Source organism: Acinonyx jubatus, chromosome A2 (genome assembly GCF_027475565.1).
Source record: "Acinonyx jubatus isolate Ajub_Pintada_27869175 chromosome A2, VMU_Ajub_asm_v1.0, whole genome shotgun sequence".
NCBI classification, from domain to species: domain Eukaryota; kingdom Metazoa; phylum Chordata; class Mammalia; order Carnivora; family Felidae; genus Acinonyx; species Acinonyx jubatus.
The window spans coordinates 157,161,942-157,180,536 of NC_069383.1; the positions used below are offsets into that span (position 1 = coordinate 157,161,942).

General features: G+C 57.8%; 1 protein-coding gene across 4 annotated transcripts; it reads left to right on the forward strand.

Annotated features, from left to right (window-relative positions):
- The first annotated feature begins 2,424 nt into the window (after window positions 1-2,424).
- Window positions 2,425-18,235, forward strand: ELAVL3 (ELAV like RNA binding protein 3). 4 transcript variants are annotated; one of them, XM_027050169.2, is made up of 7 exons: window positions 2,425-2,823; window positions 8,729-9,032; window positions 9,355-9,458; window positions 12,957-13,110; window positions 13,254-13,479; window positions 14,150-14,188; window positions 15,796-18,235. In XM_027050169.2, the coding sequence occupies exons 2-7, from the start codon at window positions 8,828-8,830 to the stop codon at window positions 16,145-16,147; spliced, it is 1,080 nt and encodes a 359-aa protein (XP_026905970.1). In that variant the 5' UTR covers window positions 2,425-2,823; window positions 8,729-8,827; the 3' UTR covers window positions 16,148-18,235. The 4 variants fall into 4 exon arrangements, with proteins under 4 accessions (XP_026905970.1, XP_026905966.1, XP_026905969.1 ...); XM_027050165.2 differs by having other exon boundaries at window positions 8,813-9,032; XM_027050168.2 differs by having other exon boundaries at window positions 8,813-9,032; window positions 15,817-18,235.
- Window positions 18,236-18,595: the final 360 nt, after the last annotated feature.

Consider the following 18,595-nt stretch of genomic DNA (forward strand, 5'->3'; position numbering starts at 1 on the left):
TCCTGAGCGAGGCTAAGGCAGGCGGTGATGCCCCTTTCCTGACAGCCTCTGCACTGCCTCGGCTATCTGGGCCTGGAAACCCCGAACACTCCGTCTCACGGGGTCAGAGGGTGGGAGGTTGGGAAACGGGAGGCCACCGGACATCTCCTGGGACTCAGGATCTTGATGCCCACTCCTAATCCCTCATGGAATACTAATTCCCCACCCTCAGAGAGCTCAGGGACCGGTTGGGGAGATGTTCAGTAAACACCTACGTAAGACATCTACAGCTGTTGACAAGTGCCGTGCAGGAGATAGGGTGATATGTTAGTTTCTGGAGGCGCTGTTTAAGTCGGTGGTCAGAGAGGACCTCCCTGAGATGGTGGCATTTGAGCATAGTCCAGAATGACAAAGAGGTTCCATCCCTGAAGAGAGCTGGAGGAGGCAAATCCCAGGCCGAAGGAACAGCCAGTGCCAAAGCCCCGAGGTAGAACGGCTCGGCGTGTTCCTGGAACAGGAAGCCTCGTTGGGGAGGGGAGCTGGCAGCGGCGGGGAGGCTGCCCTGGCCCCATTTCCCGGAGGAGGATGCCTGAGGTCGCCGCCTCCTCCTGCTGGCTGCCAGCAAGAGGCGGGAGCGATACCAGGCCGGCGGCCGCCAGGTGGCGCGCAAGCTGCGTGGGCCCTGGTGGCCGCAGCCACGTGACCCCGGGGACCGCAGCCGCGAGCCAAAGCACGTGCCCGAGGGAGCCCTGTGGCGCCACGCGCAGATTGGCCCCTTAGGCGCCTCACCAGCTCGTGGGGGCGGGGCCGCAGCTAGGCTTCATTTTACACTTTGGATCGGGGTTTATTCTAACCAGGGACAGAGGTATCGGCGAGGATGAGCAAGTCCGGCCGTTGGGGCCACCCACGCGAGCTCCCCAAGTCCCCCAGGGCCCAGTCCCCTTCGCCGCAGCCAGAGCCAGCAGTTTCCATGGAAACCGCAACCGGGTCTTTGCGCCCAGGAGTAGCTCCGCTCACGGCACAGGCACAATTTGCAATCCGACAGGAGCCGGGAGGGACACCAGGCGGGGAACCAGCCACCGCTCGGGGACCCTAGGTTCGACAGCCAGGTCGCCCCGGCAAACTCAAGAGGGGCCACCCGGGGACCTGCAACGCCACCGCCCAGATTGCGCGGGCCGCGATGATTGGCCTGTTCTCTACATCAGCGTGGCAGTGCTCTCTGCTGCGCGCTCTCTCATTGGTTCAATCTCGAGGGCATCCTCCTGCAATTGGTTCTCTCGAGGGCAGGCCTTGATTGGTCAAATTAGGCTCTCTCGCTGAGTTTGATGGCATTCTCCGACAGTCTGGAACCTAAAAGGGCGTGCAGGGACGAGGTTAGGGTGGAGCCTGCGATTCTCGGATTAGGGGTCTCTGGCTACCCAGCCCACGGCGCTCTCGGAGAGAACGTCGGGCCGCTGTCTGTGGTGCTGAAGTCTCAGTCGAAGGCGACCCTGCCTTAGTGAGGACTCTTCCTCCCGCCTGATAGCCGTCCCAACGTAAATGTGCCCTTGAGCCCGCTCACCAAAAGAGGCTGCACCAACTTCTGTCGCCTGAGAGAGAAGCCAGTTCCCCCTAGCTGAAAGAAAGCGTGACTCCACAGGCAGACCAATCACGAGCCCGAAAAGCCAGGACATTTACACAACAGCTCTGCCCACCCAAAATTTATGGGGTCTCAGAAGGCCCGGTGGTTTTCCGGAAACACAGGGCACCAATGGGTTTTGCCTGAAATCCTAAGCCCCAAACTTTTTCACCCGCTTTGGAGAAGTACCGAGTGCCCTTGCGCTGTGGAGTGCCAGTCCCCACCTTTCGAACCCACCTTTTGAACCTATCCCATTCAAAAGCCTCAGGGTCACAGTTCCTTCTGTAGGCAGACGAGAGCCCCTGCCACCCCCATCCTTCTCCACTGGTCTTGGGAGGCTACACCCGATGCCTCCAAAATCTGCGGACCTGGGCCTCTGCTCATAGAAATCTTGGTTCCTCGTCCCTTTCCAGTCTTCTTGATGGACAGCAACTCCGGAAGTTCGTACAATCGGTCCACGATCTCCCTCTTTGCTCCAACAGCTCAGGTCGTTGGACAGAGGAGGGGAGCCTTCCCTGTCTTCCGGGCAGAAAGCCCGCCCAAGAAGGGGCGGAAATGCAGAAAGCAGGGGCCACGGGGGCAGAGGGGCCCGAAAATGGCAACCAGAGCCCCCACGGAGTGCTTTCTGGGGGTGCCGAGTCTTAGCCAGCTCGCGCTCTCTTCCACCTGCCGCGCCGTCGGGCGCCGCGAGGAGGCGGGGCTCAGCTATCGCAGCCAATAAGCGACGCCGGCTCTGGCAGCTGCTCCTATAAAGGGCTGGGGGCGGCGGCGGCGCGGCCCAGAGCGCGGAGCGCGCAGCGCGGGCTGGAGGGTGGGAGGGAGGGCGGGCGAGGGGAGAGGACTGAGCATCCAGGACCGGACAGGCCGGGCCGGGGGGCGGCGGCGAAAGGCAGAGCGCCGCGATCTCTGTCAGGAAGCGCAACCTCCCCGGGCCCCGCGGGGCCGCGCAGGGGGCGTTCTCAATCCCGCGCCCGCTCCCTCTTTCCATCCCCTGCCGCCCGCAGGCCACCCCGGGGCCCGGCTATCCGCGCGCGCGTCCTCGGGCTCGGGCCCGTCCCCGGCCCTCGAGGGAGCCGCCGCCTTCATCGACACCTCTGCAGCGGCCGCGCCAAAGGCCGCCCGGGCGGGACCCCGGAGTGAGCATCGAGCGCCCCCCAAGGAGTGCACGACCCCCGGAGCCGCCCTCAACACGGACCGCGCCCGCCGGGCACACAAGAATGGTCACTGTAGGTATTCCCTTGTCGCTGAGAGAGAACCTGGGTGGGGAGGGGTTAGGCACAGCCTCCGCGGAGATGGCGGGGGGGGGGGGGGTAGGACCAGGCCAAGCTAGGCCCCGGTGGGGGGGTAGGACCGAGCCTCGGGGCCTGAGAGTGGGCAGGACCGCACCCAGAGTGCTGGGGGCGCATAGAGTCTGGTCTGAGAGGCCTTAGGAAGCCGAACTCTGATTTGGGGAGGCGTCCTACGGCGTCCTGGGGGCGGGATTGCCCCCCTCCAGCAAGCCTGATGGGGGAGGGGCCGCAGCAGCGGAGGATGCCTTCTCCATCCAGGCCCGGACCCCGCAGGCCGCCCAGGCAAACGCAGGGCTCCTATCACTGGTGCTGGGCCAGGACAAGGCGGCAAGCCGTTCCCGAGAGCCCCGGGGAATCGGGTGGCGTCGGATCGCGCGCCCCGGGCCGCGGCCGCGCCCGGGGAGCCGGGCGTCTCGTCCTCGAGCCCGTCGACCTTGCGGCAAGCGGGGAGGGGAGAGGAGGGGGCGCGCCCGGAGGCCCCGCGGGCCCGCCGCCGCTGCCGCCGCGTCCCTTTGTTTCTCGGAGCTTCTTAGCGGGCCGTAGCCTCGCGCGGGCGCCTCGGGCTTCGGGGAGGGGGAGGGGAGAGGAGGGCCCGCGGGGGGGGGCTTCCTGGCTCCTGGGCCCCCGCCCCACGGGGGATGGGGTAAGGAGCTCAAGGATGTCCCCTAGGCCAGGTCCAGGCGCCCCACCCTTCCTGGGCTCTGGGCCTCGGGGTGACCTTGAGCGCGCCCGCCTGCACGCCCGCGCCGCTCGCCCCACTCCCGGTGCTTTCAGCAGCCACCGAGCTGGTCAGCTCCCGAGCCCGCGGCCACGCCCGGCCACGCCCTGTATAACCACGCCCCTGCCCCGCCCATCCGGACCCCGCCCCCTGGGGCCCCCGGGGCCCGGCCTCGCCCGAGCCCTCGGATTTCCACTCGGCTACCCGGGCGTATCCCGGGGGCGGGGCTGGCCAGTTCTAGCCCCACCCCGGCTCCACCCCCGCCCCCGCCGCGCGACTCCGCTCCCCGCGCCGCCGCGCGTCCTTTGTCTGGTCCCAGCGCCCAGGCCTCCTTCTTCCGTACTTACTGTCTTTCTGATCTGTGTGTGTGTGTGTCTGTGCCCTGTGTCCCTGGGCCTCTTCTTGGAGTCGTGGCGAGCACAGTGGGTGGGGGGATGCTCAGCACTCCTTCCATGTCTGGGACTCTGGGACCCGCCCACCTGGCTCAGAGAAAGGAGGCCCTGAGAGGCCCTGCTTCCCTGCTGTGTGACCTTAGGTCGGCTCTCTCCCTTCTCTGGGCCTCAGGCTGCTAATTTAGGTGCCAGACGTGAGTGCAGCCTCCTGAGGACCCTCAGAACCCCCACCACAGTCCAGCATCCATTCCTCTGATCTGTTCCCTCATTTAAAAGAGGGAAACTAATGCACAAAAGGGCGAGGGTGTGGTCAGAGGTCACACAAGGGCCTTGAAGCCCTGGAAGGCCTGGTTACTCCACTGGAGGACACTCGGGCAGAGGTCCACCATGAGAACAGGCTGGGAGGAAGTGAGGGGATAGACTGAGACAGTGAGGGCCCTGCATGGATGGAGAAGGGCCCAGAAGTGGGAGGCCTAGTTAGCACCACGTGGTGGCCTAGCCTTACCATGCATAGCCACTCAATGCCCTATTGTCGCCAGTATCCAGGCATCTATCATTGTGCTGGGGCCAGGGGGCCCAGCTAGGGGCCAAGGGGGTCAGACACAGAAGGGTCTACATAGAGAGTGACTGCAGGTGTATTCGCTGCAAAATCCATATGTCATGTATGTGCAATGGTGCAAAAGAGTTGGAAAAAGAGTGGCTGAGAGAGAAAGGGGGAGAGAGACAGGCTCAGAGGGGAGAGAAGAAGAGAGAAACAGGGGCGGGGGTGGGGGGTGGGGAGGGAAAGAGAAACAGAAAGAGGTACGGATCCAGAGGAAGAGCTGGAGAGACTGGGAGGAAAGGTTCTATTGCTCCCACTTGATCTCTGCCTATCCATCTTTGACCTGCCCTCCTCCCCTCTGACTTCACCCCTCCACTCCTGTCCTGGGACAGCCCTCCAAGGTCCCTGTGATCCCGGAGTCATCCCAGGCCACGCATTTGTCATGGGCTGGGGCAGAGCGGGTGTGGTCTCCACCAATCCGATCCCTATTATCGGCTCAGCCGGCTGAGCTGCAGAGGAAACGCGACACTGATCCTGCTAAGCTCTGGCACAGCTGGGAGAGAGATGGGGTGGTGGGCAGATTAGTAGGCTGGGTCTCAAGATCCTGGATAGGAACCCCAATTACCTTTTAACCGCATCCAAGCTGAGGACATTTGGGGTGGCCCTGGGGGCTCTGTCTGGAGTAATCAGATCAGTAGTCAAACTCCATCGCTCCCACGGCTCCGTGTCATCCCCAGGCAAATCACAGGTCCCTCTGACCCTCGCTTTCTCCACCTGAGAAACGGAGGTGATCCCCAGCTTTCAGTGTGGTTGTGGGAAGTCAGTGAAACCTTTGCACCTGCTCAGTGCCTGGCCACATAGTAGGGGCTCCAGACCTGGAACTGGTTTTGTACTGTTAATTATTTTGGGGACTCCCGGCGCAGACATCATCAACCAATCACAGAACTCTAGTCTGTTGAGCCAGAAGGGAATACAGAACCCATCTTTGTACGTGGGAAACCTCTGTGCCATATCTTTAGTGGAGGGACAGAGGCCCGGAGAGGCAATGTGAGTGTCAGAAGATGCACAGTGAGGAGGGTGGGGCCAGGAGCTGGCACCTGATGGTACCCAGCAAGCATTTGTTGAATTGAATGAGTAGACTTGGCCTGCAGAGTGGGGTTAAATGCGGGGACACAGCTTCACTTTGCTGTTATTTTCACTATTGTTGGCCTTTTTGTTAGTCAAATGGGCTGATGTCCAAGCTCCGGGTTTGAATTCTTGACCCACCATTTGCGAGCTCCCTAACCTTGTATAAATCCCTACCCCTTCGTGGAGACTCTGTTTCCTCTTCTCTCAAATGGAGAAAAGAGTGCCATAATGTTCAATGTTGGGAGAGCAGACCCTCAATACATGGCCACGCTATCAGGAAAGTATTAATCTTATGAAACTGGACGCAGATCTGTAATGTGCGTTACTGTCTTATTGCCGGCGCCCATGGCAGACATTGCACATCAACCCAGTGCATGATCCTGCTCCGTCTGGATGTGGCTTCACAATAACCCTCCAGCCAGCCCCCAGACAGCCACTCTCAGCCAACTGGAGATGCAGGGGGGTTGACCTTCAGGGCCATCCTTTTAATAAGAATAAATGGAAAGGAAACAGAGGCCCAAAGAAGAGCTACGATCACCCCCCCCCCCCCGAGGATACACAGCTAGAAGGTGCCCCCCACCCCCGCCCCCGTGCCTTGGCCACTGTCATTAAAAACAGTTCTGAAGTCCGCCAACATATCCAGGTTTGAAATCAAGTGCCCCATGTATATATCACTCAGCGTCTCTGAGCTCTCTCACTTATAAAATGGAGACTGTGTGGCCAGCTCTAAAGCTGATTGGGAGAAATAAGGGAAATGTTGCCTGTAAGCACCTCACCCGGTGCCTGGCTCACAGAAGATGTCCGTGGGGGCAGGATGAGTATTACCAGCCGTATTTTGAGGCAGGGATGGCAGACATGACGAGTTGCTTCTCGTAATTGCGCTCATGGCAGACCTGGCTAACTGATCCCAGAATGCTTCCCAGCCGAGCGAGTAGCTTCAGATCGTTCGGTGGGGGTCACCGCGCCAATAATTTGGAGTTTGCAGCAAAGTGGAGCAGAGGCCCAGAAGCGTCATGTAGTCTACCTGAGGACACACGGCTGAGAAACGTTAGAGCAGTTAGAATTACAGACTCTGGATGAGGAAATCTCGCGTGCGAACCCCCGCTTCACTATTTATAAGCTGCGTGATCTTTGGTCATTTTTTTTTTTTTTTGAAGTTTATGTATTTATTTTGAGAGAAGGAGAGAGCACACAAGTGGAGGAGGGACAGAGAGAGGGAGAGAGAAAGAGAATCCCAAGCAGGCTCCATGCTGTCAGCGACCAGCCGTCAGGGCTCAAACTCACCAACTGTGCGATCGTGACCTGAGCTGAAATCAAGAGTCAGATGCTTAACTGACTGCGCCACCCAGGTGCCCCGATCTTTGGTAATTTTTAAAACATCGCCGAACTTCCCTTTCCTCGTCTGTTGTCTTAGCTCAGGCTGCTATAACAAAATACCGTCAACTGGGCAGCTTAACCAACAGACATTTATTTATCACAAATCTTCTTCTGGATTCTGGGAAGTCCAAGATCAAGGTGCCAGCTGATTCGGTTGCTAGTAAGGACTTGCTCCCTCCTTTGCAGATGGACGTCTTCTTGCTGTGTCCTCACATTGTGGAGAGAGAGAGAATGTCTCTCCTGTCACTTTTTTGTTAAGGACATGAATCTCATTCATGAGGGTTCTGCCCTCATGACCCAATTACCTCCCAAAGGCTCCACTTCCAAATACCATCACATTGGGGGTCAAGATTTCAACATATGAAGTCGAGGGAACACAGGCTTTACGTTCATAGCATCTGTTAAGCAGGGAAAATTAAGCCCTCTTTTCAGGGTGGTTGTGAATAAGAAAAAAAACAAAAACAAAACATTGCCCATAGAGAGCTTTGCACTATACCTGGCACACAGTATGCCCAATATTTGGGAACAAATATGGTATTGTATTTTTTGGTTAGGGATGGCTGAGATGATGTGTACCTGCTGACTCTAATTCTGTAGCCACAGACATTGCTAATCAATCACAGTGATCTTTCCCGTGGAAACTGAATGTGGTTTGTAATCCTTCCTAATTTGTCCCGTTAGGAACACCCTACCAATAGATTTGATTTTTTTAGGTGAAGGCCATCCATCGGCCAACCATGCCTTGGGAGAAAAACCTAAGGACATGCTGGGTATTTTCCCTTCCCATGCCCATGACAGACAATACCAATCCATCCCAGTACTTTTCAATATATACAAATATTGAATCATGTTGTACACTTGAAACTAATATTCTATGTCAACTATTTAAAAAATAGGTGTAGGAAAAAAGTTAAATAAAATTCAACACCCATTCTTGAAAAACGAAATCTTGTTAGGATACTAGGAATAAAATGAAACATTCTTAATGTGATAAAGGCCATCTACACAGAATCCATATCAAAAATCAAATTTAGCTGTGAAACGTTTAAAGCATTTCCTTTAACATCATGAATAAAGAAGCCACTGTCGCACTGTAGCCCCTGCAATAAGACAAGAAAAATAAGGAACAGGTCTAGATTGGAGATAATTAAAACTGTCCTTATTTGCAGGTGTTATTATGTGATACATTTAAATAGCTCAGGGGTGCCTGACTGGCTCGGTCAGGAGAGCATGCGACTCTTGACCTCGGAGTTGTGAGTTCAAGCCCCACACTGGGTGTAGAGATTACCTAAAAATAAAATCTTAAAAAATCATAAATAACAATAAGTAATAAAATGAAAAAGAGCTCAGTGGGAAAAACGTGGGGGTAAATGCCTAGTGGGAAAATTATGCATGAAGCAAAAGAAATATTAACACATCTGGGATGTGGATGAGGGCAGTGCATGGCTAGGGAGGAGCTTATGAGGACTTCAAAGCTAATAAAAATATATTTCTTATTCTGAAGACAAAGGTGTTCATTTTACTCTTCTGGAAATGCACAGATTGATTTTAGGCAAACAGGCAAACGTAGACACCAGACATGTATGGAATTTTTCACAGTAAAATCACACGTAAGGTGCTATGCCTGATGCTGGAGGAGTGGAAGAGATTAATAGGATAATATGTTGTCCTCTCTCCATGTTTAAGCCCATGTCAGACATGACTGATGCATCACCACTGATCCCTGGTGTGGGGACTGGGCCGTGAGCGGGTGTGGCCTGTTATCTCCAGCAGATACTCGGGGCCATGGAGTCTCAGGTGGCGGGGGGCCCGGCCGGCCCGGCCCTGCCCAACGGGCCACTCCTTGGTACAAATGGAGCCACTGATGACAGCAAGACCAACCTCATTGTCAACTACCTGCCCCAGAACATGACCCAGGACGAGTTCAAGAGTCTCTTCGGCAGCATTGGTGACATCGAATCCTGCAAGTTGGTTCGGGATAAGATCACAGGTGTGGCTGCTGGCAGGTGGGGAGGGAGGAGACAGAGATAGTAGTCTGGGGAGCACGGGTGTGATGGGGGCAGGTAGCACCCTGGGGGATCGGAGGTGCGATGGGGAGACAGGTATGACCCCCGGTAGGGTATCCCGGGGGTGATGGGGGCAGGCAGGACTCTGGGGGATCTGAGGTGTCCTGGGGACAGGGTGGTACTGTGGGAGAATACTAAGGGGGGGGATTTCGGTCAACCTTGAGTGACGGCAGTCAGCCTCTCAGGACTGGGTCTGGGAGGACCCTGGTAGGTGTGGGGAGGTCGTCACCCTGGTCCCGCCCACAGGGCAGAGCCTCGGTTATGGGTTTGTGAACTACTCTGATCCCAACGATGCAGACAAAGCCATCAACACCCTCAACGGCCTCAAACTGCAGACGAAGACCATCAAGGTTAGTGCCCTCATTTTCCTCTGTGGCCCATCCCCCCTTACTGCCCACCTGCAACTGTCCCCAATCCCCCACATTACTTCCCCTTGGACTATCCCCTTCACTGCCACTCAACCCGCATGTCACCTACCTTCCTCACTGCCACCCCTCCTACCCCGTGTCTCATCCTCTGAGGGATTCAGACTCTCCCCTAAGAATTCCTGGCTGGGCACCCAGGGCCCGATGGCTCTGCCTCTCTGAACCTCAGTTTCGTCATTAGTCAGTGAGAATACCGGCTCTACATTCTCTGCTGGCTCAGGGAGGTAGCCATCCCACTGGCAGTAGGAGAGTGACCAGGGTCTGGTGGGCGCCCCCCCCCCTTGCCTTTGTCATGGAAATGGAGAGGGGTGGGGGTCCATCTGCCATCTGGAGCCTAATTAGGGTCTGGGAGGGCGGGATTAGGGGTGAGCCCCTCCCCCATCTTTGTGCAATGCCCCTCCCCCCACAACCTCCCCTCTCAGCAGCTGCAGCTGGGACTCTGCTAGCCCAGGTTCCCTGGGGGGGGATCGCCATGGAAACCCCCCTCTCTCGGTTCGCCTGGGGGTGTCTGGACTCCGCCCCACAAATCTGCTCTGGAACCTTGGGGGAGGCTGAGGGGGGGGGGCGCCCATCTGGCCCCCCGTTCTCTCTGAGAACAGAGGTGCAGGAATCTCTTCCTCTTCCCGTTGTGGGGGAGGATGAGGTCGTGACCTAATGGGTCCCTCCATGGCCAACTAGACCCAGAAGCCCTGGGGCATGAGGGGGACGGTAGTGACAAATCCAGAGGGCCACTGTATGCATGTGATGGCAGTGCGCGCGTGCGTGTGTGTATGTGTGTGTGTGTGTGTGTGTGTGTGAGATAGACCTGGGCTGGGAGCCATTGTGTTTGTGGGACACACGAGTCTGGCTACTAGACTCTGGGCGTGTCACGATGGGTCTGTGGGATGTGGTGTTTATTTCACAGGTGCTTTGTGACACTGCAACTCTGGCTGTGACCTGGTGGGGCTGCGTGGGGGTGTCGGCTGTGCCCTACTCGGGGTGCAACGTGTGTGATGTGGGCTTGTGTGGTGGGGTGACAGGTGTGTGGTTCTGTGCCTCTTACTGTAATTATCCAAGACCCCCGGAGCCGCTGTGGATGTCACAGTGGCCCCGAGTCACCCTTTGGCTGGTGTAGCCACTAGGGCTGTGCAGAGGGTGACAAAGTGTGGCCTCGCGTCTCTGTGTGTGTCTGCCTGGGTGGCACTATGTAAGGTTGGTCCCAATTGGCTGCTTTGGCAGATTTTGCCCAAGACCTGTCCTGGTGAGGGGGGCCGGAGGAGCCCGTACCCAGGTGAGGGGCCTGGGTCAGCCCACATCATGGAAGGTTGGCAAAGACCGCTGAAGACCAACTCAGTGCCTCAAATGACCCCTGACCCCAAACACCCACCCAGGAGCTCAGGCCTCTCTTCCCCTCACCCCTCCCTCTGATTCATCAAGTCCTCACCCCTCAAAACTCACCGCCCCACGGGCAAGAGCGGAAGCCATGAAAAATGTGGCCGTGATTTTTAATTAATATTATCGAAAAAAACCAGCAGCTGATGTGTTTGTGGGGTTTTTGTCTCCCCGGAAGACCCCGGGTGCTCACAGTTGCATTCGTTAGAGTCCCTCTACCTCCAGCCCATGAGTGCCTTCACCCTGACCCACCCCTGGCCCAATTTACTCATGTTGTTAGCTTTTTCAATTAGTTACTTCTAATGCAGGGCTGTGCCCTCTCCACTCACCACCACAAACAAAAGCTGGACCCTTGACCGTGACCTTATCTACCCAGAGGTTAATTTAGAAGATACAGGAAATAGACATTGGCAGAAATAAGTGGAAAGGGCAGCTCCTGTCCCCTGCTGCCCCCTGCCAGCTCTAGGCCCACCTGTCAGCATCTGGGGGCGGGCCCTGCAGACCGTGTTTCCAGGACACTGATAAGCACAACAATGAGATGGGGTCACACATCTCGCCTCTCTGTAAATGGACTTTTCTTTCCCCCAGTTTACAATACTCACCACTGTTTCTGGGAAATAAATATACACGTCCACCATTTTTTAACCAGCTGCAGGGAGTTTCATTGTTGGTCTGGACCATAATTAATGACACAAATCAAATGCCCATACCAAAACGCGTCTAATTCCCCACTGACAGAAGTGCTTTGAGTGGGGGGGGGGGGGAGGGGGGTTTGAGGCGGAGGACCAAATTCAGATGGGAAGAGGACAGGGGTTACTTTTTGAATGAGGCTGGAAGAAGCAAGGAGAGGAAGGGCGTTCCAGCCTGAGGGGAACAGCCAGAGCAAAGGCCCTGAGGCCGAAATGTGCCTGGTGTGTTTGAGGAACACGGGAGGAGACTGGTGTGGCTGAAACAGGGCACTCGAGGGAGAAATTGGCAGAGATGAGAGTGAGGGTATGGGGTGAGGGGGGGGGTTGTGCAGGGCCTTGTGGGCTGGGAGAAGGACTTGAACTGTGGGGCAGGTGGGAGCCACAGAAGGTTCTGAGCAAAGGGAGGATGTGCCCTGCCTCAGTTGCTCACAGGCGCCCCCTGGCAGCTGTGGAGGGAACAGACTGGGGAGGTTAGGGAGGTCTGTGGGAGCTGAGTAATGAGGCAGGATCTGTGATGGATTGGATGTGGGTGTGAAAAAGACCAGCATCAAGGACAATGGGGGCCTGAGCACCCAGGAGGACAAAGCTGCCATTACTGAGCTGGGGCAAGTTGGGGACTGGATGCCGCCTCGCTGCTTGTGATCCCCTGTGGGGTGTCACGTGCGGTGCCTGGAGGCAAGTGTCACACAGGTGTGCAGTTTGGGGGTCAGGCCCACACTGGGGACGGACATTTGGGGGTCATCAGCATTGAACCTGAGCAACCTGGAGGGTCCCAACGTGGACGGGAAAAGGGCCAGCGTCCCAGGCTCACTTTCCAAAGGAGTAGGTAGCATTGTGTTGATGGAATGTACCTCGTGAGAGCAGGAGCTGGGGACATCTGACCTCCAGGGCCCAGCAACGACATGTTCCTCCCACCACTTTAATTTTTTTTTTTTTTTTAACGTCTACTTATTTATTTTGAGAGACAGAGCACAAGCAGGGGAGGGGCAGAGAGAGAGGGAGACACAGAATCCCAAGCAGGCTCAGAGCTGTCCGCGCAGAGCCCGGCTCGGGACTCAATCTCACAGACTGCGAGACCGGGACCCGAGCCGAAATTGAGACACTCAACCGACTGAGCCACCCAGGCGCCGCCCCCCACCACTTTATGCTGGCCAGCCCACATCATCATCGGCCACAGCCATGTCCCCTCCCTCAAGCCTTGGCCAGCCCCGCCCATGGTGACTACCCAAGAGATACTTGTCGAGCGAACAGACGAGGCACTTCTGCCTCCCACTGGTGGTCTGGACGTGGCCTCACCCTCCCCATCCGTGAAACGGGTCTTCCCCTCACCTCTGTCCACCTGCCCCCCCCCCCCCCACTCCAGGTGTCTTATGCCAGACCCAGCTCTGCATCCATCCGAGATGCTAACCTGTACGTCAGCGGACTCCCCAAGACCATGAGCCAGAAAGAAATGGAACAGCTTTTCTCCCAGTATGGCCGTATCATCACTTCACGAATCCTGGTGGACCAGGTCACAGGTCAGGCTGCTGGGGATGACGCACTGGGCAAAGGCACGGAGGTGGGGCCAAAATGGAGAAACCGGGAATGGCAGGGGAGGAGCGGGGTAGAGGGCCACACAGGAGGGGGCAGCGGTGCTCATGACGCCCTCACTCCCTGGCAGGTGTCTCTCGGGGTGTGGGGTTCATCCGCTTCGACAAGAGGATTGAGGCCGAGGAGGCCATCAAAGGACTGAACGGGCAGAAGCCGCTGGGCGCGGCGGAGCCCATTACGGTCAAGTTCGCCAACAACCCGAGTCAGAAGACTGGACAGGCCCTGCTCACTCACCTCTACCAGTCGTCAGCCCGGCGCTACGCAGGCCCCCTGCACCATCAGACGCAGCGCTTCCGGTAAGCCCCCTGGCGCCCCCCACAGACCCCTGGACCCCATCCCTGCAGGGCAGAGGGACGCCGGGAGGGTGCCCGCAGGCCGGGGCCACTGAGGGCGGCAGAGGGGAAATGTGTGTCTGTCAGGTGCTGAGGCCAGGCCCTCGTATGCAGCAGGCAGTCAATGTATGCAGGGCACTTTGAGTGGCATTTTCGGTGTTAGGAGTGTTAGAGTCTCCCGATGGGGCCTCCCCTCCCTCGGGCATGGGGCTCCAGCTCTCTGCGCCCCCAGGTATCTATACCTCAAGAGAACGGAGATTGTCTGTATTTTACGAACAGAGAGGCTTTGTCACTCGCCCAACCCACCTGCCACTGCCGAGAAGAGACTCGAACCTTCCCTTCTGGGGTCCTGAGCCCCGCAGGGTGGGGGCAGGCGAGTGGGGCTGGGCGGGCCGGGCCGGGGAGGACGGGACACGGGTGCAGGCCAGGCAGCGGCAGGGCAGGCGAGAGGCAGTGCCCGAGTGACCACGGTTCCGTGCCAGGCGGTGTCCAGCCGGGCGGGGAGCCGGCGGGTGGGGGCAGGGCTGGGCTGCCGGCTGGCTGGGTGGGGGCGGGGAGGGCAGGCAGGCAGGCCGACATCACAGCTGGGGGTGTGCCCAGAGGCCACCGGTGACCACCCCTTTTGCTTCCACAGGCTGGATAATTTGCTCAACATGGCCTACGGAGTCAAGAGGTAACAGTGCTCCCCGCTGCCCCCAGCTCCCCGCCGTCCCTCCCTGGACTCTTGCCCCGATGGGCCCCCTCCCCCGCCTCACCACCGGGACTGCCAGCTTAGCTGGGTCTGCCCTGTCTGGGAATAGCGTGTCCATTAAGAGAATCAGGGGCTCTGGAACCTAGTGAATGCCTAGAAAGAGCTACTACTACTCTTTGGGTCCTGGAGGGCCTGTCCGTGGCCCCCTCCGGCCCAGGGAAAGGCCGGCCATGTTGCCTGGTCACAGCCATGCCCCCCCCCCCCCCCCCCGCCGGTTCCCACGTTAAGTCTGAGTTCCACCTGCCTCTCTTGATGGCTGGGGTCACAGGATACCACCCTCTTTTCCCGCATAGTCTGGGGACGGGCCCTGAGGCCCGCACGACCTTGTCCACATCCCCAACCCTGTGAAGGTCCCCGTGTTTATTGCATCGCGAGCTGTTGAGCACACACTGAGTGCCGGGCGCTGGGCTCGGGGCTGGGGACCCAACGTGGCCCGGCCAGACGTGATCCCTCGTGGAGATGAAATGCTGTTGAGCACAGGGCTTGGCACGTAGTGAGCGCTCAATAAAAGTAGCCGCTCGGACGATTACTGTTCCTGTTGTCAATTACCTCAGTCTAGCAGGGAGGGAGCAGCGAGCAGGGCTGGGAAGGGGGCAGGAGAAGAGGTGAGGGGGACCCAGCAGAGACCCCCGCCCACCCCGACACGCCCAAGGTACCAGGGCCTGTGCAGAATCGGGAAGGAGGGAGCAAGCAGTGAGTCCCCAGTGGTCACACTGAATGGGGCAGACCCTGGGGCTCCCCCTGAATTGAGTGAGGCCTGGGGGGCAGGGAGGCAGCGAGGCACGTGGGCGGAGCCAATCCTGTCCGTCAGTCGGTCAGTCAACAAACCCTCTCAGGGGCCCTGCTGTTCAAGGAGCTGTTCTGGGCTGAGGCACCGCAGGGAAGGTGGAGTGGATCCTAAATATACAATCTGAACAGGAAAAGGCTGGCAAGGGGCAGAGGAAGGCGGTGGGCAGCAAGGCCGCTGCCCTGGGACCTGATAACGCAGGGCAGTGCTTCACCGGTTGCAGTCATGGCCTGGCCTTGAGCGGTGCCCTTCTGGCCACGTAGGGGTAGCAGGGTGACCAGGGGCAAAGGGGGCACAGCGTTGCAGAGGGCAGGGTGGGGTTGGTGGGGGGAGGGCAAAAGGGGGGTGGGAAAAATCTGCCAAGGGAGGAGTAGTGGTCAGGAGTGGGGAAGGGGTCAGGGTCAACAGGGCCAAGGACCCAGTAGAGTCAAAGGTTGTGGGGTCAGGGTGCAGACTGGGGCTCTAGGCAGGAGTGTGAGTGAGGGTGTAATGTGCAGGGAAGGTCACAAGTTATAGGTCAGGATGGAGACTGGGGGCCAGTGTCTCAGAGCAGGCCGCAGTTTAAGGTGTCTCGGGTGGGGTCAGAGGTGGAGGTCGCGAGGCCGTGGCTGGCTCAGGACGATGCAGGGATCACACGGTCCCAAGATCGTGGCACGCCCAGCAGTCATGACCACATCAGGGGTCACAGGGACTCAGGGGTGTGCCGGGGGTCAGGGCAGAGCCCGCGTGACCCCCAAAGTAGTCCCCTGTCGCTCATCGCCAGGTTCTCGCCCATCGCCATCGACGGCATGAGTGGCCTCGCGGGTGTGGGCCTTTCGGGGGGCGCGGCGGGCGCTGGCTGGTGTATCTTCGTGTACAACCTGTCACCGGAGGCAGACGAGAGTGTGCTGTGGCAGCTGTTTGGGCCCTTCGGGGCCGTCACCAACGTCAAGGTCATCCGCGACTTCACCACCAACAAGTGCAAGGGCTTCGGCTTCGTCACTATGACCAACTACGACGAAGCGGCCATGGCCATCGCCAGCCTCAATGGCTACCGCCTGGGCGAGCGCGTGCTGCAGGTGTCCTTCAAGACCAGCAAACAGCACAAGGCCTGAGCCACCGCCGCCCGCCCTCCCCACCCTCCCCGGGCAGCAGAGAGAGAGAGAAAGAGAGAGAGAGGGGCCCCGAGAGAGACAGCGCAGGCAGACCACCGACGGCACACGGGCCCCGCATCCCTGCGGAAGCCACAGGGTGAGCACTCGGGGTGGGAGAGTCTGCAGGGGATGGGGGGGTGCCTGGGGGTCCCCTCCCCGTCCTCCTGCCCCCACCCCAGGCTGGGCTGTTCACTCTCTCGTCTTGGTTTTGTTCATGGCGATGGTTTTTGTTTCTTTTTTCGGCTAAAAAGAAAGCAGAGATGTGCCCCCACCCCGCCTTCAACCACCCTCCACGGGATGGCTTTGCAGGGGCGCTGGGGGTGCCCCCCAGACCCCCTTGCCCAGGCCTCCCCAACACCTAGATGAGCCTGAGGGGAGGGGGGGAACAGGTTTAAAAATCCCCAAAAAAGCGAAACGGAGGAGGGGTGTGGGCATCCCTGGCCCAGAGCCCCCTGGTTGGAGTATGAGGAGCAGGGGGAGGGGCTGGAAACAGAAACAAAATGAAAAAAAAAGGGGGGGGTGGGAGGGGAAGAAAAACTCTATTTTTGTAAAAAGGGAAAAAAAGACCTCGTGGAGAATTTTTACTGGGGATTCTTGAACTTGAAAAAAAAAAAACACAAAAAAAGACAAAAAAAAAAAAAAGAAAATATTTTGGCAGGTTATGTTTACCAACTGGGGCAGGGGCAGGGAGCAGGGCTTGGGGCCCGGGGGTCCACGGGGCCGCACAGAGAAACACAGCCACGCAAAGACATGCGGGGGCACGCGCACACACACATCCTGCAGGGACACACGGAAGCACTGACAGACCCAGAGACGCGCCCCGGACACCTTCCAGGAGCTCGCTGGCCAGATTCAGACACGCAGACAGACATATGGATAATCACGGGAGACCGAAGTATGTATGGGGCTATGTAGACGAGGCCGCGGGCAAATGTAGCCACAGGTGGGTGCGGGGTACACACATTTCCACGTGGACACGGGAAAGTAGAGACAGATACATTCGGACACACCAGTCGAGACACGCCATCACGGAGAAACAGACACAACACCCAGGAGACACAGACATGCACAAAGCCTCCCTCAGGCCCAGGCGAGAGGTCGTAGCCCAGATCCTGGCCCAGTCCGCTTCCTCCAGCTAGGCCGCCGGGCCTCCTCCGGACACGTGGCCCCACTCGCCCCAGGTTCTCTGCAGAGCTCTCTCCTGGCTCATCGGTGGTCCCTGCGGCCCACGAACACAGGCGTGCACACACAGCATCCATGCATCCAAACACACGATACCTCGTTTCACTTTTGGCGTCATGGCGGGCTGGAGGCAGCCCCCCCCCCAACACTTGAGGCCAAAGGACCCCCTGTCCCCGGGGCTGAACCTCCCTGGGCCGAGACTCTGGCCCAGAGGCAGAGGGGGGAGGCTGGGCCCTGAGCCTTCCCCCTCCCCCAGGGGCCTCCCCAGCAGGAAGTACCCGCTGTTCCCTCCAGTCCCCCTCCCCCCAGCCCCCGAATTCCCTTCCCACCCACTTGTCACCCCCTTTCAGTTTGTTGGGTTTTTCCGTCTTTCCAAATTCCCGAGGGCGGTGGACGCAGCCCCCATCCCAAGCCCTGGTCCCCCACCGGCTTCTGTCTGGATTTTCCATTCTCCTAGTTTTCATTCTTTGTAAGACAAAAAAAAAAAAAAAAATTCCAACAGAAGCCAGAGGCCGGAGCCCCTGGGAGCCCTCGCAGCCCCCCACCCCCCCGCAGTGGGCCCAGTCAGAACTGAGAATTGCAAACCCCGAATTCAGCTTCAGTTGCCCCTTCCTCCGGTGTCCCTGCGTTTGGTGTCCGGCCATGGCCCCATCTGACTGCCCAGCTCTCTCTCCCCCACCCCTCCCGGTGTTTGTTATTAAACGTCTGTGGAGCTTCTGCTGCAAGGAACAAAAAGAAAAAAAAAAAAAAATCAAAAAAGCGACAAAAAAACACAAACAGAAGAGAAAAAAAAGCGACAAAAAAAAGGAAGAAAAATAAACACACAGAAGAGATTAAAAAAAGACAAAAAAAAAAAGAAAAAAAAAAGACATAAACTGGCACCAGTTAACTTTCTTGTACTTTTTTGCCGAATTTAGCTTCTTGTAGTTTTAACTTATTGCTATGTTAACTATTTATTCTCCTTGTTGCCCTGTAAGGACATTTGTGTATATTTCTGTTACTTCATCCAGTTTGCAAGTTTAAAGGAACCACGATGTTCTCTTTGTTTCTTTAAGTTTTGCTGAGACGTGGTTATGCCTAATTTATTTATAAAAGGGGAAGTGGAATCATTAAAGTAATAATAATTATTAATAACAGTAATGGTAGCCGAGCAGCGCCCGGGGGGGCGTGTGCTCTGTGGGGCGGTCCCCGCGGCCAGCGACGTCCGGGGTCTCAATGGGATTCTTT

Excerpts from the sequence above, each read along its gene's own strand:
- ELAVL3 (XM_027050165.2), top strand. Across the intron at positions 13,111-13,253 it reads CCTGGTGGACCAGGTCACAG|GTGTCTCTCGGGGTGTGGGG; the intron begins GTCAGGCTGCTG and ends ACTCCCTGGCAG. Across the intron at positions 13,480-14,149 it reads CATCAGACGCAGCGCTTCCG|GCTGGATAATTTGCTCAACA; the intron begins GTAAGCCCCCTG and ends TTGCTTCCACAG.